Below are 23,845 nucleotides of genomic sequence, written 5' to 3'. Positions count from 1 at the left end.
TATACCAACATTTAAGACAGTGGTTCTCAACCTTTTGTCACTTGTGCCCACTTAAAATTAAGTCTGCTTGTGACCCCTCATCACAGTTTATGACCTGCTCAGAATTGTGAGCAGTTCAGACTAAGGCTGATTTTTCTTTCTCAGATGTTTTCAGTTTTTTCCATTTAAAGTTTTTGTCATTTGAAAGATTTTTAGATTATATTTTATTTTATTTCCCAAAAGATTAGCTACTAAATATTTACAGCCTAATAACTGCCGGTTGTAACTGCTGCGTAGCCAACTGAACTAACTAACAAAACCAACGGCTTGCTAATATACGACTTGTTTACAGTGGACTGAAGAGTTAAAGAGGTAGATATGAAAAATGGTCTACTTATCTATCTTTAATAACCATGTTAACAAGTAACATTTTAAATTACATTTCACAAAAATAACACAGTATACCTCAGATTACAAATCATAATGCTAACAATGTCCAGGTGACTAGCTAGCTAAATAGTGTTGGTGAGATGAGCGTTAGCATAATCAGATATTTCTCACTCATTTCAAACTGCATGAATACGACTAACTCTAACATACATCTATAAATGTATGTATATAAATAAAAACAAAGTGATATACAGTTACAAAGGATTAGGAGTTCAGTTGAATATACAGATTGTTATTTTTGGCAGTTTTGTTAGTTTGTTATTTACTGATTAGACATTCCTCAAGTTTTAATGATGCAACCTGATTAAAAAACTAGACTAACTTACAAAGGACTTACACAAACTTATTAATGGATTTACGAACAGCTGGTGCGACCCAGTCTTGAAGTGATGAAAGTGTTTTTATTTCACAAATTTAATAAAAAGGGGAGCCAATAATTGTGCAGTATGAAGTATGCAGCATGTGTAGTCTTGGTCACAAAGCATTTGCCTTTTAATATTAACTTCCTTTTTATTTATATTAGACATCAGGTGGCTTAGTAAGGCATTGAAGCAGAAAGCCAACTATTTCCCAATAAGGCATATTTTGCCTTATATATTGTGAATCAGAGCAAATAATTTTAACAAAAACAAAGAAAAATAAGAAAACTATTCACACAATACATGCATTTAGCTCACAGTAATTGTTTCTGTTTTTCTGTTACCAGAGGCGCAGTATGGTTTACATTTAGACTTTGATTTTCATCTTGTTTTTGTAAGGGAACATGGGAAATAAAAGATGCAGCTGTGTTCTTCACTGTTCTCTCAGGAGCAATAATACAAAATCCTTATCTATAAACACTGGCCTGAAGGACATCTGACCTGAACTGCACTTTATGGGCAAGGTGTATTTAGCCATTTCATTCACTTTCAACGGAGATTCTTCATGATTGCTGTTAAGTGCAGAGTGACAGGAGTGACCACTTGCTGTATTAATAGCAGTGGTTGTGACAGAAGATGGGTTTCTTCTCATTTTCCATACTGTGTCTGAACTATAATATAAAAACCCCCCGTCCTGCTTCCCTCAGCACTCTGTAATTGCCTCACAGCTCCATCTCTTTTAATGGACTTTCTGTCAAATACTTCATCCAATTCTATCAGTGAACAGCAGCCCTTGCTCTTAAATAAACCCCCTGCAATGTTACACTGTGTTACCCCATAACACATACCGCAATGTCTGCCTAGCGAGGTTGCACGTTAACATGTTTTTGTAAATCATGTTTGTCATATTTTTTTTTAGATAAGATGAGCAGTGCAGGATGTGATGAAAGTAATTCTTTCATAGTGGCTCTCTGATGGTGGGGGGGAGTGTTTTTTCTGGCATGTTTTGGTCGACTTATTTCCTTGAAGACAAAAGGAAGTGCTAACATATTTTATCAGCAAAAATTTGCCCCAACAACCCCAACAAGAAATGATTGTCATACTGTATATCCACATTCTCTTTGAGAATAGACATTAAAGAGATAGTCTCAGTGTTTTGTTTATGACTAAAATCTATCTATTCCCTTAAGTGATTTTTATGTACTGTAACATTGCTAACATGTTGGGTCACAGTATTTTTCCCAGATTAATGCAACATCTGCAAAAAGATGTACTGTAGGTCTCTCCAACCTCCTTGATTAATCTGCGGTTCTGCTTTTTTTAGTGCTATGGAAACATGTGTGAAAAGGATTTTGTAGCCAACAACTATAAAAAAAACATTATAAATTAAACATTTATTCCTGTACTCGCACCCAGCAGCTAATAACACTAAAACACTCAAAGAGACACCCAGAATTTTTCCCATTGAAACCACACTATCAGTTGTGATTCTGTATACAATATACATCAGGTATCATCCAAAATAAATGAAAGATTGATGGATAATGTTTGGATATGATTATATTTGTAATACACTGTTGTATCTCAGCACTATCCCAACAATATTTCACAAGCAGAATGCCTTCAGCAGATCAAATATTAATAGGTATGTGTAAACTAGACGCTTAGTACATTATGTTAAAAAAAAAAAAAAGATAACATACATTATTTATCAATACAAGATCTGCCTACCACAAAACCTAACTCAGCATTCAATAATAAAAGCAGTGGTTTTAAAATGTGTGATTACCTCTTTAAGACTGGGTGGCATGTCATTTATTTCAGCTTCTACTTTCAATAATAAATGTCATCAACTCGAGAAATTTCATGAAAATTCTCAAAAGTGCATTTCACACTCAAATCTGACTCAGAAACATTTTGTGTTTTTGTTAACTTTAAATGAGCTGCTGACTGATCAGAAAAAACACGTAATGTTGCTGCAGTGTGAGTCAGAGCTCTAAACAGAGTCTGTGAAAAGTTGTCAGAATGGTGAGCAGAAATCATCCAACATTTTCTGGCATATGTAAATATGTACAGCGAAGGCATCTCCCCTCTGTACCACTGTTGTGTGAAAAATCCATTTAAATCCATTTATTAAGGTATAATTGTTCTGTGTTTGTCTATTATTCATAGTATTACTAGAGTATATCAATATGTTGCAGCATTTCTCTCCCCAAAAGACAAACGCTCTGCAAATGATTGATTGTGATCTCACCAGTAGAATCTGTTGGGGACGACGCTGTCATGCACAAGCTGCCATCTCCTCCCAAACTCAACAGAGACATACAGCTGAAAAAGGAGAGGAAAGCATTAACCAAATTAGTTACAGTAGAAATAATGGTTTTCCAAGTGAGAATATCCAAGAGAATTATTTGCTGATTTATATCCAACTGTATTATCAAGCAGCTGTCAGAATTTTAGATTTTTTGGAGTCAATATGTCGATGTTGTTTTGAATACTGCACTACTGAGTGCATACTTTATGTGAAAATGCATCAGTTATGAGGAAATTCAGCAGTTTCTGTAAAAATACAATGCACTGATACTCTGAGGCTAGGTTTTTTAAATAAAAAAGAAAACAAAATGGTAAAGATTATCTGTTCTGATCCCTTCCATCTGTTTTGAGAATAGGGGGTTTTTAATACACAAATTGGCTTTTGTATTAAAATCTAGGGCCCCCTTTACACATTGCATTAAAATGCATTTTGGGTGATCGGATTACAATCAGACAGTGCTTGATCACATGAGAGTACAGGTGTAAATGCATCCAAGATGCATCGAGGATGGACTGTGATGCGATCTGATTGGATCAGGGATGCATTGTGACCACACTGAACACAGGTGTGAATGCAATTGAGCTGTCAATGCACATACAACAACTATGTGGACGGAAAAACGCAATGTTGCAAACCAGCGAGGTAGCAGCCATTAGCCGGTTAGCAAAGCTAAGCTACTAGCAAGAAAGCAGCAAGAAAGCTACGGATATTAAAGACACTCTTGGATGGAGTCAAGAAGAGAAGGCTTCTTCCCCTGCTTCGAAAAGCAAACAAAAGTCCATACAAAAGTGGAGCTTCACAGATGGCTCCCATCTTTTTTTGTTTTGTTTTGTTTTGTTTTGTTTTTGTTTTTTTGGAGAGGAGGATGTGGATCTCATTGTGGACACTGGAGACACTTATTAATATCAGGTATAAATGTAATCAGGTTAAATCATATCTGGATACGAGATGCATTTTAATGCAAGGAGTCTCCTTTCACTTACTTACAGTAACTCAGTACGATTCCACCCTAATTGGTATTATAAAATAAATAATTCAAGCCATAAAGCCATTAGTCTCCTTTTTTACTGCAAAGTTGGACTTTTGTCCAAGCATTCAAAAGGCCAGTCATCTTGGCATACTGTAATGATCGAGCAGCAAGCATCTTAAGCTCTGAGCTTTACAAGGATTAGCAACATCATTTTGACTTATCTAGGAGCTTACAACTTTTAAAAGACGTGACGGACAATCAATAAATGGAAAATCAAACCAAGCTAAGATTAATTTCATTCTAGCAGTGATAAAAGAAAAAGAAAAACACAGATGAAATTTAGCTTTACAGAGACATACAGGATGACCTGAAGGCAAACTTCTCTAGAGCGTCTTTATTTTGACCCGTCGATGGCTCTCAACTAAGCTTTCATCTTCCTCCCTGCACCATTTATCTCACTTCTCAGACCTTGACTGTTTTTCTCTCTGAAATCAAGTCTTCCAATAGTGAAGGCCAAGTTTGATGTCTGTAGCGTTGAGTAAAACAGACAGTAGGGTTCTCACAAAGAGTAATGAAGGGTGTGTGTGAGTTTATGCTCACAATTATGTGAGAGTGTGTGTATGTGTGTGTGTGTGTGTATGTGTGGATTATTTGGACGTGTCTCCATTGTTAAATTTCCCCTTTGCTGTCTAGGACACATCCATTTAAACTTGGAGTGTGCAGCCAGACCTTGTGACCTCGGGGAGCAGGTGATCAGCTGCCTCTGTTTTGGCAACTGCAGCCTTGGCTTAAGTGGCAGATGTCTCTGCCCATGAAGACCACGGAGGCCAGACGCGATTAACAAAATTAATGTTTCAGCCATGACAACAACCTGTGTTCATTTTATATAGATATAAACTTTGTTGTAATCCACCAAGCTTGTGATGTAATATAATCACAGAAACAGACAGAACACTCATACTGAGCTAACAAGTGCAAGACAAGCAGCAAATAAACCACACACAACACCCCTTACTCCCACCCAGAGATTTTTATGTCATATTTTCAGTTTTTATTTCATGCCGTCTGACAGCTACGTGTTACCTTTTGGTCGTGGCTGTAAGCCAAGATCCAGTCCTCCTGCTCGGGGTGAAAAAGCAGGCTGAGGATATCAAACGCTAAGCTGTGTTTCTGATAGGACGCCCCCTCGTCAAGGCTAATGAGCAGGCTGCTCTCCACCTCTGGGTCAGTCAGTAACATGATCTGAGACAAGACAAGAAAGGAGACGGTGGAATCAGAGGCCCACCTTGACAGCAACCATTCCGCAGGGCTTAAGTGTGCTCGTGAAGTGCGCTGCCAACAACACATGCACGGTGCAGGCTCCTGCAGGGCTGCTACTTAGTGAAAATGACACTATCTCTGCTGTACAATGATAATATTGACAGATATATTCAATAAAGATTTTTCACAGCAGGCATGTGGAAACTTACCTTCTTCTTGTTGTTTGGACTCACGTACAAGTAGCTCAGTATGGTTTTTGGCCCAACTTTCTCATTAAGTTTCTCATATGTGGTCCCATAATCAGTTGACCTAAAATTCAATTATAGGATAAAGTAAACAGGCTTTTGTGGCGAGTAACGGAGAATTGAGAAACACCTACTAGTTAAGATGCTAATAGTATCATTAAGCATATCAGGCAGGCGGAAAATTGCAACAGCAGAAGTCATAAAGCAATTTGCTAGATGAATGGAGATTTCTCTAATTATTAAAATAAACAACAATATCCTGTGTGGCATGTATGGCAACGGGATGAGATATTATTATCATTATTGACACTTTGGGTTACAAACATTGTATACTCTAATGTTTGTAATTTTCATGTTTTATAACTTTAATGGAGGATTGAGGACATAAAAAAAAATCTACAATTGCAGTGTTTATGAAACTCTTTCAGAACCAGAGATGTCCTCGAAAATAAATGTTTGGCCTTCAAAAAATTGGACTGTTTTTCTCAGTTCATTCATTGTCACCAAAATACATACTGGTCTCTGTTCCTTGGTGACATTTCAGAAACAAGATGGCATAAAATGGTTTATACAGGATAAAGCACACAGGCTCCTAGATTTTTATAACAGAATATTTTGTTTTCAAGAGCTTTGGAGAATTATGCCATCACTAAACATTATGCAAGTCATTTTGTTATAAATGCGACATCTATTTGTGTTACCACACAAACACAGACTAGCAGAAGATCTTACCTCCATAAAGAACTCTCCGTTACTCTGCCGGAGTTGAAGTCATAGTATTTTGTCAACATGAGGATCACCTACGAAAAAGATAAAACAGATTACTAGCTTCGAAGGAGCGCATCATCAGTTTTGAAAAAAGTGTCACATAGTGAAAGAAAAGAGCCAAGACGTTCATGCTCATGTCTTTTAAATTACCTGACAGACACAGCTTTATTAAAACCCAGCTGCCCCGTTTGTCTAAAGCCTTGTGCATATTCTCAGAGGATAAACAGATAGCATATGTATGCTACAATGTTTTTAAGTCCCAAAGGAGAACCAGCAAAGGCTACCACTGCTAAGCTATGACTAAATGAATAAATAAGTCAATGCTATCATTCATTCCAGGCACACAAAGGCCTCATAAATATCGTGGGCATCTTTTTTTGAAGAGGATCATAAAAAGTGTTATAGTCGTATACACAGGCCTTTACTTAATACCCGACAAGCTGTTGATTTCAATATGTCTTGTAAATAACTCCAGATAGTAAAGAATGGCTCATTGTGGACTCTTCTATTTGCCTCTTGTGTACATACATTTAACTTGTATTTTCTTTTTTCCTCAGTGAGGCAATGACATGAGGAGAAACTGTAAAATTTTACTTGTTTCTTTTACACGTCGATTCCAGACGCACGAATCCAATGTATTTTACTCAGCGAGTCATCATAATGTAAATGTCAGAAGTCTCTCACACAAAAACAGTTGTTCACCCTTCACCCTTTACACAAATTAATTGCTTAAGCAATGCCCTTCTTGCACTGTGCAATCATAAAATCTACAGATCATACAGCTCTCTTGGGAGGACTCTCGGAGCATCTCGTTCAGCTTTTTCATGCCTATCTTCTAATTATCAAGTGTTCTGAGTGTTCGGAGTAACATTCGCTGTACAAAGCAAGGACTCCATCATGTAAACAATAATTTTTTACTGCTTTTTAAAGCCCTTCTCACACAGTTTGTAGCATCCCTTGTAGTGTTTTCTTCTAGGTTTTCGCTCAAATCAAACAAGTCAGTCCTCATCTCTGCTAGATAAAAGCTTGGCCCATCTTGAAACAAATTGCCTCAGTGATAGACAAACACTGTGCACACATTAGACACTTCCAGGTGACTTATGTGCAACTGACTCCAGCATTTGGCAAGAAAAACATATTCAAAAACTATAAACTATAACTAATTGGCTGAAACCACTTGCTTGTGGATATACTGTGCTGATGCAACACCACAAAATATAATAACAGCAACTATGATGTAGGTTTTATACCCCTCACATAATACCAAAAACACCATTCCACAAGTACTCCACCTTAAATATTGGCTAATCACTTTCTGATTGTCTTTATTGATACCGTTTATTCCAGTATCAAAAAATAATTACTGGTACATAACTCCTTATGTTCTTGCAGTATATTAACTTTTTAGTAAAATAAACATCATTGTCCTAAAAGGTCTTACATTTGCCCTAAATTATGTGTAGTTTTGTTCTCTGTTGTTTCACTTTATGCGCCATCTTGTACATGTAAGTTTGTGTCCTCACTGTGACACCACAAGTTTCTGAAGACAGAATAATGCAATTGAAACTTTAGTTTTAGTTTATTTCCTAATTATTTACCCTCGTTGTGAATACGCTGACTAATGAAACTCTAACTCTGCTGTGACTTTGTGCTGAATGTATAAAATCCTTTATATGAGGCTAGTTCAGAAATAGTCCAGTTTGTTATAGCTGCAGTACCAACTGTCCAGACCGGGTTGCAGAGATTTATGGTCTTCCAACAAAATGGCCTTTACACTTTCCAAAAGTCATACCCTCATGGACACTGTCATACACAATAAAACAACCCACAGCAGCCTGAAAATTAGGACAAATTACACCCCCCTTCTGTATGGCAATTAACTTTATGCATTTACTTGGGTAGGATCCAGGACTACAGTCATATGTAATTTGAATCCAGCAAATTGCAGCCTGAAAAAGTTTCCGAGGGATGTTGAAAGTTTAAGGTGAAGCTCCGTGGCTGCAGTTAACACATCAATACAGTGATACAATATTCACTTTGTAGATTATTCTGTGTGAAACAGGTGTTTGAAGTTCAACATGTCACACAAGCCATTAAATCGCTATTTGAAATGAACTGGACAAAGGCTCTTCTTTTAAATATTGCACCATTCACCAGATAATGGCATAACTTACTTTCAGAATTTAAATAATAATGCCATATGTATTAGCATATCTTTCCCTTTGAATTTCGACAACAGTGTCACATTTGATGTCAGCTACCATGCAGTGCATATCCCATTAGACTGCAGTCGCACCAACATATCGCCAAACTGGATTACTTGACATCCAAGAGCAAGCAAATTGATTTTTCAACCTCTAATCCTTTGTAAATCTTAAACCTTGGAGGTAAATGGACTGGGATGAATTCGATCATTATGTAAGAATGAATGGAGGCTTAATGGTGACTTAAAGGGCTTAGGTTGAAGAGATTACTGGTGTGAAATGAAGGTGTTGTATGAAGAGGAGACTGGGTGAGGTACGGGTACCAAGAATGCAGAGGCGAGGGGGGGGGGTCTGTTATTGAAGGATGAAAACCTGAGACAAATGAAAGGAGCGACAGAGCACACATTGCAATTCATTCCCACTCTCACCAAGCCGTTGATCCAGCCTTATCAGCTGTTGGAATTAAGTTGCCTCATCAATAAAACTGTCATCACATTTAGCCACTGCAATTAAACAGATGGATGATTCCATAAAAGCAATTGTTACAGGAGTTACTGACTGGAATATTAATAAAAAAGACAAATATGACACATTAAAAACTGGTCATGTGTCTAAAGTGTTTCCCTTACTTTTTGCCAAATGCCCCCTTTGATCCTGAACAGGAATAAGCAATGAGAACAAGTTAATGTTTCACACCTAAAATGTCAGTTCACTTAAATAAAATTTAAAAAATCATATTTTCTCATTTACCCATAGTGGTATACAGCCATAGTTTTGGTACTATTTAACAACATTTTGATATATGCAACTCTGAGATTTCTGCTTTCTACCCATATGATGGAGGTAAATGGAGTCTTGCTTGTGGTTCACACAGCACAGCATTGAAAATGCGCTATTAAAAATTCAACAGTATCTTTCCTAAAACAGCTTTTATGACTGAAACTACTTTGTTACAGTAAAAACAACACTGTTGTTGACCTCACTGTCAGTGTCTGCAGATAATCCAAAGTGATGGGGACTCTGTTTCTGTAAACAGATGTGTTTTCATTTGTTTTAAATTTAAAAATGTAAAAATCATAGATCTAGTGAGCAACTGAGATAGAAATTTATTCACGCCTTGTTTTCCTTAAACCTACATTAATTGATTTTTTTCCCACTTGTGGGCACCACAACGGCCGTAAACAAAACACTAACATATCACGTTTTAAAGTTTGATATAGCAAACATGTTAACAAGCGTATGAGAAACATCAGTATTCATTTGGAGCTGTGTTTGTGTCTACATGATGAATCTAAGTCCAGTTTTGATCTGTACCAACTCCACAGGGAAATATCTGGCTCTTTAACTGCTAAATGCTCCACTATATTCAGCAGCTAGTTGCTAGAGATTATTCGCAGCCTGCTGCATCTGGATGCTGACGAGGGCAGTCAGAATGAATCAAGACAGTAAAGTTGTGGACTGTAAAACCAAAACAATGAGCTAAAAGAGGCTGAAATGCGCCCTAGGGGAAGTGCAGAATCGGGTCATTACTCTCTGAGGGTTTGTGACTACAAGCTACAGAAGTAGTCATGATCCATTTATAATATAAGAAAATGTATTATAGCAGCTTGAAGATTTGAATTTAACATTTTCGTAGGACATCTAGATTTGGGGTAATAATGATATTTAAATTAGTGAGACTTTAATTGTGATGCCTTCAGTAAGACAAACTCATTGGGAGGGAATGTGTGAGAACATCTGCCTACAAGATGTTAACACTACAGAAGTATTAACAGTGTGGCAATGAATACCTTTCAAGGAATAAAAAACACTCCCGTTAAAAAAAAAAAAGCAAGCTTAGCGAGAAAATTCAAAGACCCTGGGGGCTGGTATAGAATTAAGTATTAAACTTCACTTGATAAAATTACCAGATTAAACAGCATCATTTAACACATTTAATAAAGAAAGAATTGTCTATTTCTATTACATCGTCCTGCAACTCACTCGAAAGCAACAAAAGCCTTCAGGAGAGCAAATCCTCGTGCGCTTCAATACCACCTCAGAGAGATATGTAATGTACAGTGGCTTTTGTCTGCCACATCAATTTACATCACTTCAATAACAAAGGCAACATTTCCTCATAGACCAGATGTTGTGTTGAAGCTGGGTTGTTTGAAGTCAGAGCTGTTGGCTCTCCCATGGAGAACAGGTCACTGCAATCATAAATTATAAAGCAACTTCACAATATCACTTTGCAGAAAATAAACTATTGGTGTCCCGATAAAACCTGATTTACACGGAGGGAGTGAAATCACAGTAAATAATTCCTCTGAAGGTTGGGATATGTGATTCAAACATCTTCTGTCGTTGCTTTAAGTACTTGTAGGGTATTAAAATGATTCAGTAAGTTTTTTAAACATGTAATTCTTGAAATTTAAAGTTATAGAGTTCAGCTTTAATGTGACTGATGGCGACATTCTGTTACCTTGGCAGAGTGTAATACCAGTGATCTGTGAACATCACATCGCCAGCATTTCAAATTGACAGCAAGCAGATACTCCATGTTACAGCTATGGCGTTCAAGCAGAACGGCAAGTGTCTGACTTTATTGGGATCCTCATGTTGAGACAACAGCCCTGCGTGGAAAAAGCAGCTTGGTTGATAAGCCATCTGAAACGGCTTCCTTCTTCTTAGGGCTTATACTCTCGCATCATTTGCTTCTTCACCATAAATGAAAACCCAGGGTAGTTCTGCTGCTAGGCTGCAGCGACCTGCTGAGCCTGGAAGCTTCAGCGTGCATGAGCAGGGGGTCTGATCAATGCAGGCAAGATTAGACAGCAAGTGGGCAGGTTTTTCAGCCCAACCAAAAAGTTGTGCCCACTGTGTAAGGATGTGTTTTTTTTCTCAACTACTTTTAACTCCTCAGCACTTCATCTGAAATGTAGAAGTGCTGAGTGAAATGGTAAAAGATTAGCTGCATGTTGACAAACTAAAAGCTCTCAGGACTCTTTAATAAAGTGCATTTCCTCTGACATAAATAAAGTAAAATAGCTGATTAGAGAAATATGCTGGGGAAGGATTTCTCTCACCCATACGTCTTCTTAGTCTCACCAATAGTACTTGAAATCTTCTGTTTGCCAAAATGCATCGCTATAAATCCAAAATGAGAACTTCAGTGAGTGAATCAAAGTTACGGTTTTGAATGTGAGGCCTCTCTTAAAGTGTAACTCATGTGAGCAAGTAATGGAGGCACCCACTGTTAAATTAAAGTCTTCTGAAACACAAAATGTGGTGAACAACAGCCAAAAAAAGAACACTTATGAAACAGCAGCCAAACAGTTTTTTCTCATTCATAGATGGAGCACTGAGACATTGACTGTATTGTTTTTTTAGGGGCCCAAGCAACAAAGCTGATGGAACCCTATTGTTTTTGTTCTAACTTATATTTTTCTCTGCTAAAAGTGTTTGTGCAGCAAAAACCATAAGACCTAGAAACACAAAAATTTGCAGGTGAGTTGCAAAATCCACCCACTACTCAGGCACATGAAATGACATTTATTGACCTCAAAGTGGCATTGTAAGAATCAAGTTTACGTTTTTGCAGTTATCTCGAAAATGGCTTGGCCTAGAGTCAAAATTCTAAATCTAAAAATGTCAAATTTGTAACTTTTACTCAATTTTCTCAAAATCCTATTTTCGACATCTCGTCAGAAACCGCTGGACCAATTGTCCCAAAACTTCATATACAAACTTCACTGATCTTAAGTTGTTAAAGAAATTTCGATACATCTGTTGAATATTGAATCATGAAATTATACATTTTTGAACTTGTATTTAACTTTACATGAATGCTCATGAATCAAAATTGGCATAAGCTACTGTAACCAAACTTGGTGCACGTGTACGGATGTCAGGTCCAAGCTTCGCTGTGCAGTCCTGGGATGTTCTGCCAAAAGGGGGCACCAAAACCTTAACATTTTTTGTCCCAATGGTCTAGTGTTCTAAACACCTATCCTGTAACTGTAAGGTCACCTGTTCAAATCCAGCCTGGCACAAAGGTGTGTGTATCCTCCTGTTTCTGTCCATCTGTTGTGAACTCTGTGGTTTAAAAGGCGCACAACACATGTATGTTAAATTATGTGCTTGGACCCCACTTATCACTGCTTGCTGCTATAATTTTAAAAATGTTTTTAATTTAAAAACACCGATTAGCTGAGAACTTAACATGTTTAAAATGCAGTGGTTATTTTTTTTGCTTATTGACACGACATTACCTCACGTTAAAATGAACAAACTGACTCTTTGCTTTCCAACTGCTGCTACAATTATTCAGAAGCTTCTGCAGCTGTTCATGTAACAACACTGAGTCACACTGAAAACAGAGGCAACACGTAACAAAAATGTGGAACTGCATAACAAACACACAAAATCAAAGAAGTGCAAACACAGAGACGTGTCTGCGGCAACAATAACAAAAAAGGTGATATCTCATTAATGCATTGTTCTAGCCAAATTAACTTCATCCTGCTCTAAAATAAAATCTTAGCCTTAGTTTTATGGAATTTCTGCTCTATTGGACAGCACTCAGTGAAGAAGAAAGGAAACCCAGGAGGGGAACACAGCTTGCCGATAAAAAAAACACACTCTGCGGGTTTCAAGGCGTTAGAGAACTTCACCACAGGAAGGCTTGGTGGCTTGGCAGAGCTGAACTCAGCCTGCCAGTAGTTTATGCGCAGTGCTGAGCTTTAAAGAAAAAAACAGCCCCTCTGTTTATCCATGCAATGTAGGCAATGCCACATCCTGGTATTTGTCAGGGAAAATAAATTCTTTGTCTTATGTCGTCTTAGGTTGAGTCAGGGTGTTACAATTCCTATCATTATGTATTTCATGAATTTATTTATGTTTCTTTAGCAGGATGTGTGATGTGATGCTCGCTTCATGAAACAACTGCAAAGTAACCCCCCTCTTCCTCCTCCACAGCCTGTCCATCACAGAAAGGCGCTGGTGGAGGTCTACACTGACTGTACTACAGGGATGTCAACATGCTATATGCAGCATACTACATGCATCACAGTGTCCAGAACAGGGTTGTTTGTAATGGTGCACTGAGGAAGTAAAATCAAGGCGGGGAAGGCAGGCAAGATAAAACGGTAAAAAGGTTTTGCAGGCTTAATTGAATGAACCTATAGATCACTTTCAGTCTCCACCTCCTCCTCCTCCTTAATGTGCAACAAGCTGAATTTTCTGTAGTTATTGTCCCTTACTGCTTTCTTCTAAGAATGGGATAATAAGAAATTTTAACAAATAACATATAAGGACAAAAATATCGATAAATAAATTGTCTGTATCCAGCAGATAAATATTCAAATACTGTACATCTATGTTTATATCCTGCAGGTTTCCACTCTGACAGATGGGAATGATTGGCCATTAATGATGAGAAATTTTAAGAAATCTCATCACAACAAAATGTTCCTCAGAATTCTAAACGGTGGTGAAAAAAAGGGAGCCACCAATCAATATAAATGTGGTTTCCAACTTGGCTCTGGTGTATTCGGTAAGTGCAGAGCATTTTTATGGATGAAAAACACAATAAATATTGTTGCTTTTATTACACAACTATCAATGATTATTGACAAACTGATAAGGGGTCTGAGGCCTATTTTTTGCATTCCTCTGGTTAACCCTTACTGCTCTTTGACGTGTACATTTCTGTAACATTTTCTTCATTTAAGTCATAGATTTTGTTTATACTGTACTATACTCCATAATGAAAATTTAAATGTTTTTATTTTTCCTTTCCGCATGAGATTGCATAGTATAATTTATTTTTGTTTACGCCTACTTTATCATGCATATATTTAATCATATTCTATTTCATATCTTTCATATATATTGTATTTGACGTAAGACATAAGGCCAACTTCATACTCAAAACAACAGCACATTCAGTGTGTTTCCACACTGCTGTTGAATATAGCACCTACTTCAAATATAGTATTCTTGATATGACTCATATCTCCAGTAGAAAAGGGAACCTGCAAGTCACAAAGGGAGCAGAAATGACTGAAGTTTTTAAAAAATGCATATTCGATATATTTTAGGCCTTACTTTTGCTGTACTATAGCTATTTTGCATACCATAAAAATAATTTTCTATACATTTATTCCTAAATTCTATTTGACAGTACAATGTTGAAAACCAAATTTGCATACCATGCACCCTATACTGCAGAGACTTTTTATTATTTTAGAATATCTGCTGCTGCAATGAATTAAATTAAAACCTCAAATAAGAAAAACAGTTTCTGACAACCATTGTCCCATGCTGCTCAATAATTGTAAAACATACTGTACATATAGTAATTTCATTTACCCTTTCTATGCTTTTATGCAAGTATTGACAGAGCCTATCCTTGACAGTCAATACAGAGTTAAATTCTTGCATCATATTTTTATTCACCCTGAAATAACTCTCGCTCCATTTGATCTCTAACTGATCATTTATGCCTGTTCGCCTCAGACAAATGACATTGGCGCTCACAAACGTGAATGTCTGGATAATTATAGCAATAATAACATGACATTGGTCTAGCGCCAAGTGTTACAGTATCTTTCATGGAGTTATACTCAAATATGTCTACTCAAGGTATGACAGCTTGAACTGAATTATTTTATCAGAGAAGGATAGATGTTTGCGTTTTCATACTTTCACAGCAAAGTCATCTCCAAGACAGCCTCAAACATAACAAAAAATACTTTAGAGACGTTTGAATGGACCTTGAGGAGGATCCTAAAGTGGAACTGGAGAATACAACATAATACAGTATTTTATCCACTGTAAGTCAGTGAGTCAGAGACGCAACCAACAGTTCAAATGAAACTGACTGCGTACCTGGCCTTTCTCCAATTTGCAGAGGCAGATGAGATGACTGACTAAGGACTCAATGAAGCAGATGAGGAGAGGCAATGCATCAGGTTATCAAACACAAGATCTGTGAAGAGGAGGAGGCCCTCCACAAGAAAATGGAGGTGCTGAAAACACAACAAAACTTGGATTCGAGTACCCAAGAGCAGGACGTAAATGTTCAAGGGCTGTGAGATGAAGGAGGCATTTCAAGAACTGAGCAGCTGCTTCTTAAGTTTGCTCAAGGCAGAGATAAAGAAGAAGTTTTTTCCCTAAGAGAAGAAGAATCTCTTTACCAAACATGGATAAACTTAACAAATGCTCCAGACATGGAAGGTTTTGAGAACCCAGGAGGTGGACATTAAGCTCAATATAGAGAAAGATTATAACCTCCTTTTGGTAAGAAGAAAAATTATGTATGCTCCCGTTGGTAAACCTTGCTGAAAAAACAAACACTCAAGTACATTTTCTCAGTAATACAAAATAAAATTTAGTTGCTCAAAATAATAGTATTAATATTAAATGCTTATTATTCTTGCTTTTGATGCAATCAAATTCTTGAAGCACGTCAATTAAATACTATAATCTTTTGCATTTTTTCTTGGTTATCATGTTGGCTGAAACACTGAATTGGCAGTGCAGTTTAGTTTTCAAACTGTGATAATTGGACAAATGATAAAAGAACATCCACCAACTAGGCTTCAGCAACCAAAGACTAGCAAAACAAAATCTTAAATTGAACAGGAAAACTAAATATCAAGACAAATCAATAAGAGGCAGTCAAATTGGCTGATGTCCTGTAGGCCTAATACTAAAGCAATTATCAGATTTCAGAATTGGCAACAAACACATCATCACAGACTGTACAAGTACAAAAGTCTTGGCTTGATTTCATACAGTAGTCAACATGTGAGGACAACTGCCTGAAATGTCAAAACATGGTTTGACAGCAGCCCTTTCACACATAAACAGCCAGAATCACATTAACAAGCCAGAGGAGATATTATGCAGAACACTGCAAGCATTTCACCAGTCCCTAACCTTTTTTCTCTTTATTTATGTTTGTTTGTGCAATTACAAATTGTCTCCCACTCCTAAGCCTGTAAGATAAGGTTGCCTATTGAAGTGTGACTGGCTGCCTTAAACCTCTTTCAAATCTTCTTATGCTAATGGAAGCTGGTTGCAGTCATTATGACTGAACTGTATCTGGTTGAACAAGTTTAACTTGGCCAAAGAGATTACGTTTTAAAATAGATTTATAAAAGTACACCAGCTGAGAGAAAACTGCAAGCTTCCTTGCTGACCACCTGGCAGGCACCTACACAGACGGTGTAAGTGCCTGCCAGGGTGTGGCATGTAGCTAAAGTGGGAATTCACACACACACATTAAACTGTGAGTGGGTGGGATATGACTGTCTGCCATCAGGGGGAAATTTATCGAAGCAGGACTCTAAAGTTTGCCATGTAACTGTGAAAAAGATAATGCCAAATCCTGGTGATAATGATCTGAATGTGTAAGACAAAATGTCTGAATAATAGCTTCATGTATATAATTTACATAAACATGTTGATTGTTACGAATTATAAACAACAGTTTCTCAAATATGTGATAATACTTGAAACTTTTTATTAATGTTACTGTATTTGGAATACTGCCACTCTTACACTGTCATATAATGGGTTTTTTTTCCCTTTAAAAGTGAATTATCAAAGGAGTAGCTCAACATTTTAGGAAATGCTTCTGAGCTTTCTTGCCAAGAGTGAGAGGAAGAGATCAATATACCACTCTCATTTCTGTACAACAAATATAAAGCTAGGGCCAGCAAGCAATTAGCTTAGCCTAGCATAAAAAACGCAAGAAAGGGGGAACAACAACGACAGCCAAGAAATTGTTCCAGCACGCAACAAACTACACTGTTTGTGTGGATTAAACAAAAAAGATGTAATGTGCTAATTAGTCAAATTTAGAGTTGCTGGTAGGCAGATGTTACCTTCGGACAGAGCCAAGCTGCTTCCCATTGCATCCAGTCTTTATGCTAAGCTAAGCTAACATCTCCTATGACAGTGGTGTCGTTCTTCTCATCTAATTCTCGGTAAGAAAGCAAATAAAATATCAAAAATATTACATATCATCAGATATAAAATTATTCCTTTAAGGAAGGTAAAAGTTTTAAAAACTGTCACTTGACTTGGAATTTATTTTGGTGCCTTTTTTGCTTCTTTCTATTTATTTGCATCTGTTTTTATCAAGAATTACAGAAGCTCAGTACTTAAAAATGTGCTCTAATAGTTCCAGATTAAGTTCCTTTAAATCTAGTGCTGCATTTGGTGCATTATCAAATGTTCACATCTCACCTTGTGAAATGGCTTGGTCTTGCTCAATGTATTTTAAACTGGTTTTGGTGAAAATGCAGCATTTAGATACATTTGTAGGGCTGCAGCTGAAAATCATTTTAATTAACGATTAACCTGTTGATTTTTTTTTCTCAATTAATCGATTCGTTGTTTGGACTGTAAAATGTCAGAAAAAAGGGGAAATGACAATCACTGTTTCCAAAAGCCCAAGATGACATCCTCAAATGTCTAGTTTTGTCCCGACCAACAGTCCACAACCTAAAGATATTCAGTTCACTGTCAAATACAGAGCTAAAACAACCAGAAGATATTCACATGAGAAGCTGGAGGCAGAGAATTTGGAAGTTTACTTCTTAAAAAATGACTTAAAAGCGATTGATAGATAGTTGGCGATTTACTTAATAGCTGGCAACTAATCGATCAATCAACTAACTGTTGCCGCTCTAAACATTTTGGTAGGTAAAACTTGGTCCCATCTTCTTACTCTACATGCTGCCCTTTGATGATGCAATCAGAGAACATAATGTCAATTTCCACAGCTGTGCTGATGACACACAGTTAGGCTGTACATTTCTGTAGAGCATACGACCACAGTCAATCAATAGATTAGTAATAACTTTATGCTTGGAAATGAGGCCAAAAGAGATGCACTGGATCTCTGGTCCACCAGATCAAATCAACAAGTTTCCAGCCGAGGCCCAATTGTTAGCATGTTATGCTGTAGCTTTAGTTTTAAATCACACTTTCATCTAAGAAATAATGGCAGGGAACAATCCCTCTTAAGCCAGCAAATGTCAAATACCAAATATAGTACATTGTTCAGCCTGGATTGCATCCTGCACCTTTAACTGGTCTTCCTGAAAAGTCTATTTAGGGGCAACTGTCACTTGTTCAAAATTCTGCTGTCACACTCCTGACAAAAAGAAAGACAAGAGAGCATACCAGTTTAGCTGAACTTATCACAACTCCTTGTATCTTTCAGAACTGATTTCAAAGTCCCTTTGCCCGTATAGAAAGCTCTAAATGTCTTAGGTCCAGCTTATATGGCAGACTCCCTGTTGTTTTGTGTGCATTTCACATTCACCTGGATCTTTCAGTGTTAGATGTTTAAAACCGCAGACATGTGAAAATTCAAGATGAACCTTTCTCCAAACTGTGGAGTACCAGTTCCCTGGATATTAGGGAGGCAACCTCTGTGAACATTTTTAAGCAAGAGCTTAAAACACATCTATTTCTGTTAGCTTTCAGCTAGACTAGAATGTTGTTTTTTCTCCCTACATTTAGTATTTTACTGTACTACTGCATTGTGTTTCTCTTTATTATAAAGCACTTAAACCCTCATCTTCCCAACATTTTTAACATACAAGGACTACTGACTGGGGTCCCTGTGGACCCCAGGAATAAACTACTGTAAGAAACAACCATCATAGCAAAACGTTTTTTTCTTATTTCTTCTCAGAGCATTATTGGTTATTCATGTAATTAATGTCATCTGAAAAAAATATTATTTTTAGAAAGTTACAGTTAATTTGCATACTGTGTAAAATGAAAATACATACTTTTCTTTAATACAAATTGCAGCTTTTATCTTAAATACAATCTTTCCACAAAGCCTTCAAAATGACAGAGTGCCCCTACCCTCGCTGATAGTGTGTGATATTTTAAATTAGGATCCATGGCAAACATGAACTCAATAAATAGTTCCATCTATTAAAACTGCATAGACAGAATTGGGTGCTTTTGACTGGGGTCCCCCAGGACCCAAATGCATCAGTATTTTTTTTTTTTAAAGCACTAATTAAAACAGAAACAGAAAACAATGATAAGAAGTCACTAGGAACAAATTGATTGACAAAATCATGAAAAATTGGAATGATAGAATAAAGCACCTGTGAGATATGACAAAAAGTGTACCTCTGAGGTCTGCTGGTACCCCTGTCAGTAGAATTAAGATTAAGTGACATTCATTGTATGAAAGGTGCCATATAAGTGAATTTATATTATGATTATCATTACTGTTGTTGACTATGTTATTATTATTATTATCATCATCTTCATCATCTCAACCTATCTGCTGTTTAATGACTTTTTTTGACACTTCTACCCTCAGGTATCAAAAATAGATTAACATCTATTGTGAGCAGGGTGTTCTTCATTATAAGGCACAGGCAGCGAGACAGTGTGCTGTATACTGCACTTAACCTTTTCAGCATTCTCTGTCTATTTTCAGTATAGATACTGTACATTTATTGATGCCATTGATGCACAAAATATGCATATAACCAACTGAAAAATCAGTGATTCACCAAAAACAGCACAATGTGTGTGTGTGTGTGTGTGTGTGTGTGTGTGTGTGAGACAGAGAGAGAGAGAGAGAGAGAGAGAGAGAGAGAGAGAGAGAGAGAATGACAAGGATTTTCTTTAAAGTCTATGCAGAACATTAAACTTGTATTATTTTGACTTTTTTCCTTTAAAGTCTAGCCCACCCTCCAAGTCAGCTAATCAATTGTATAAAAGGGTGTGTGTGTGTGTGTGTGTGTGTGTGTGCGTGTGTGTGTGTGTGTGTGTGTGAGAGAGAGAGAGAGAGAGAGAAAGAGAGAGAGAGGGGGGGGGGGGGGGGGGGGGGGTTGAAGACACCCACCCGAGACTGATTCCCTCAAACTCTGCAACCTCCCAGCAGCCTCACAGTCAATCTCTATTAAGTCTAGTCTGTCTGGTCGTTCTCGGTGAAAACTAATGCTTCCAGTCTCTCAAATGACCACACAAGATTCATGAGTGCACATTGACCACACTGCGTCAAAACATGCCCGTGCGTAAATCTAGAGCACATTAACTACTTACGCTACTGTTCTGTCCGGACCAGTGCACCATCGCCTGGTTATGAGCCGTGTCCCCGGTGAGAGCAAATGTCGAACTTGTCAGCTGAAACTCCTCCTGGTCCGCAAACGAAGCATCCTCCCCGCCCTCGGGTCTGAAACCGGACCAAGTCTCTGCGCTCCTCGCACTTCGCGTTCGTCTCCAACTGGCCACATCCTCGTCCTCATTCACCGTCACATCGACCTGTGCCCCATTTTCCCCGTAAAAGCTGTCATTCTTTCCATCACTGCTGCTGCTATTTTCGGTGAAGTTACCGTCACTGGGAGAGGGGACAGCCGCAGGTAAATCACTTTGAGGAAACACTTTCGGGTGGGAAAGTTTCTGCTGACCGTTTAGCGCGTCCTTCTGGAGGCAACTTGTGTTATTCCCCCCCAAAGGTTGCTGTACTTTAGACGAACTTTCTTCGCTCGCGGGTAATTCCGCAACGTTGAGCTTTTCGTCCTCTCCGGTGATGGATTTTGCGCCCGGTGACCCCTCGGTAAATCCAATAAATTCATCAGCTGGTTCCTCGCCAAAATGCGTCAAATCCAGCGCCGAGACTTCCCGGGGAAAAGCTCTGATGAGCGGCAGCTGGCACGAGGGAATGCACCTTACCTCCGCTTTTGTTCCGCCCAGGATGGAAGTTAGGGTGAAGAGACAAATCCACTCAGAGAAAATTAGAAAAAGACAGTGACCGAGGCGCGTCTCCATTCTACGTTAATTCCGACTTCAAGCTAGCTGTTAGAAACACATCATGTTCACTCTTGAGCGTTTGTCTGTCATCACCTGGCGAAGTGGAGTCCGTGAATGCACTGTGGGGAGGTACAGCAGCGCGCGGACAAGTGTTCCCAAGTACTGATGCAAACGATGCATCAGAGGAGGAGCTGGAGGCTGAATCCTGCACGAGAGGGGAGAGGGGCCCAAACCCCCGCATCCTCATCTCAACCCCGATGAAAAAATAGCGACTGTTAGTGCATTTCATTAAGTTCAAGTTATATCTCCAGAGACGCGTGGTCCCCTAGGGGTCTTTAATCTGTTTTTGATTAGTAGTGTGCCAGATATTATGTCTACTATGAAATATTTGACCGCATCATTATCCTATAGGAAATTACTCATCAGATTAAAATAGTTTGAACTGTGCTCACATGCTGGGGTCCCTGGGGAAGACTCTAGAAACATTATGGGTCTGCCTCTGGTAGTCTTTGTGTGGAAATGTTCCTGACAGGGGCTTTATGGAAGATACAATGAGGCTTTACATTTTCCATTAGCGCGGGCCCAGGTAATCAATTAACAGGATTGCCTGTGTTCACTGTCAATTATGCCATGCAGGTAATGACTTTGTTGTGTTGTCTGCAAAATGGCTTGAAAACTCACCGAGGCTGCACTCCTGCAGTATCCATTCAGTACAGCTGAATGGAGAAAATACATATTCCCTAAATTTTAGCTTCTGTTTTTTTGTGCCCTATTCTCAGGTTAATGAGGGGTTGTCTGACAGAAAATAATGAGAAGGATTCAAACTAGAAGTGAGCATGTAATCATTTCCTCTCTCAACCTTCTCTGGTCTCTGCTGTTGTATATAAGAGTATGCAGGTGTCTGCACTGCCATGGAAATAATTGAGAACCCATTATTGCCATGCAATGCGGACACCCTGGAATATATTGTTATATTTCTCTATACTTTGGGCTTTGTTCCAGTTAGCTAATGGTAAACCATTAGGGGCACTAGAGCCTGTCCAAACCCTGTGATTAGATTCTATTCCTGGGCAACATTTAGTCAATAGGATGAGGATGCTGTTGACTGTTGACTGATGCCGAAGAGACTCCCTGTATTGAGCTGTGTTCTCCCCATCGCTCTGAGCTGCGACGTGATCCTGTTCCACATACGGGTCAACTGCACAGAGACGTCTTTCATTGGCAGCCATTAGTGATGCAGTGAGCAAGAGCTGTCTCAATCTGTTTCAGTTAGCCCCCACCAGACAAGGGGAAACCAGTCTATAATGCAGATTGATGGCTGACTGAGAATTTCAATCATGGGGAACATTGGCTAAAAAGCTCAAGTCTTGACTGTAATGCAAACCTAAAGCATCAGCGATTAGAATGCAGAAGACTTCTTAAGTAATGCATGTGTGTGGCACCAATACAACTTTTTTTTTTCTTACATGTATTTCTATTTGCTGTGACTTCATCAGGGATACATCTGTAGTGATCATAATGGATTTTTGCCCGACCTGTCTGTTTAGTTTAGACATGGATGGTCGTACACACGCTGCTACGTCTGTGTATGACTTGTTTGGATGCTTTGTCTTGCTTTGCTTGTAATACTTCTACAATAGAAATAATTTCACAAGGGTGGAACAAAGTAGGGCTGCAATTATTTTCAATTTCAAATAACCATTTACACAATAACATTTCAGAAAATAGTGAAAAACACCCATTGCAGTTTTCCAGAGTTGCTATGTCAGAAAAAAAACATCCCAAAGCCCAAACATATTCAAGTTAACAGCAAAAAATCTTGAACTATAGAGTCCATTTTTTCTTAAGAAAATGATTTTAATGATTAATGATGTCAAAGTAGCTGCAGTTTTGACAAACTGAGTAGTCAACTAATCATTTAAGCTCTAGATGAAAATCCTATCTTTGATTTTATTGATACTGTAAATTTTTCTTTGAAGCTACAGTGGGAGAATGAAGTTGTGTAAATGTCGTCATACGTAAAATTAATAATTGATTTCCAGCAAACTAAACTGAGGGTTTAGAAATCACGTTACAATTTTTTTTTTAAAGAGAAGTACCAGCAGACTTTTGCTCATGTAAAGCGTGCAAATCAATTATCCATGGAGGATCTTTTTCACTTGTTCACACATTTTACATTTCTCTGTGCAAGGTGACAGATCTCAGGACTGATGTAGTATAGCACATTTGTGTGCACAACATGGCAGCTGAGCGGAATCATTGTCTTTCGACAGACAAGAATGCTGCTTTGCTGCCTGTCACACAGACTGAATACAAACTGTGTTATGTTCCCTGAGCTCATACTTCTGTGATGGAAGCTAGTGAGCAGAGAGTGTGAAAAGCACACAAAGGAACGAGATGACAGTGTTCCATGTTGTTGGATTGTTATTCTGCTTTTTTTTGGTAATTAAATAGAATTCAGTGGAAGAAGAAAAGAGCGCTGGATATCTCTGAAATTAGACCTCTTC

General features: G+C 38.0%; 1 protein-coding gene across 4 annotated transcripts in view; it reads right to left on the bottom strand.

Annotated features, from left to right (window-relative positions):
- Positions 1–21,723, bottom strand: part of LOC121912088 (VPS10 domain-containing receptor SorCS1-like) — a 46,698-nt gene extending 24,975 nt beyond the window's left edge. Inside the window, exons 1-5 of one of the 4 annotated variants that reach the window (XM_042434155.1) lie at positions 20,631–21,723; positions 6,310–6,377; positions 5,542–5,641; positions 5,156–5,314; positions 3,043–3,116 (exon numbers count right to left, since the gene is read on the bottom strand). In XM_042434155.1, coding sequence (XP_042290089.1) covers positions 3,043–3,116; positions 5,156–5,314; positions 5,542–5,641; positions 6,310–6,377; positions 20,631–21,356 — 1,127 coding nt within the window. In that variant the 5' untranslated portion in view covers positions 21,357–21,723. Of the gene's footprint in view, positions 1–3,042; positions 3,117–5,155; positions 5,315–5,541; positions 5,642–6,309; positions 6,378–14,515; positions 14,538–17,425; positions 17,526–17,789; positions 17,838–20,630 lie in introns of those variants that run through there. The other 3 variants (XM_042434158.1, XM_042434156.1, XM_042434157.1) reach the window with 3 other exon arrangements.
- Positions 21,724–23,845: the final 2,122 nt, after the last annotated feature.

Source organism: Thunnus maccoyii, chromosome 14 (genome assembly GCF_910596095.1).
Source record: "Thunnus maccoyii chromosome 14, fThuMac1.1, whole genome shotgun sequence".
In the NCBI taxonomy this organism is placed as follows: Eukaryota; Metazoa; Chordata; class Actinopteri; order Scombriformes; family Scombridae; genus Thunnus; species Thunnus maccoyii.
This window is presented reverse-complemented; position numbering and strand designations above follow the sequence as displayed.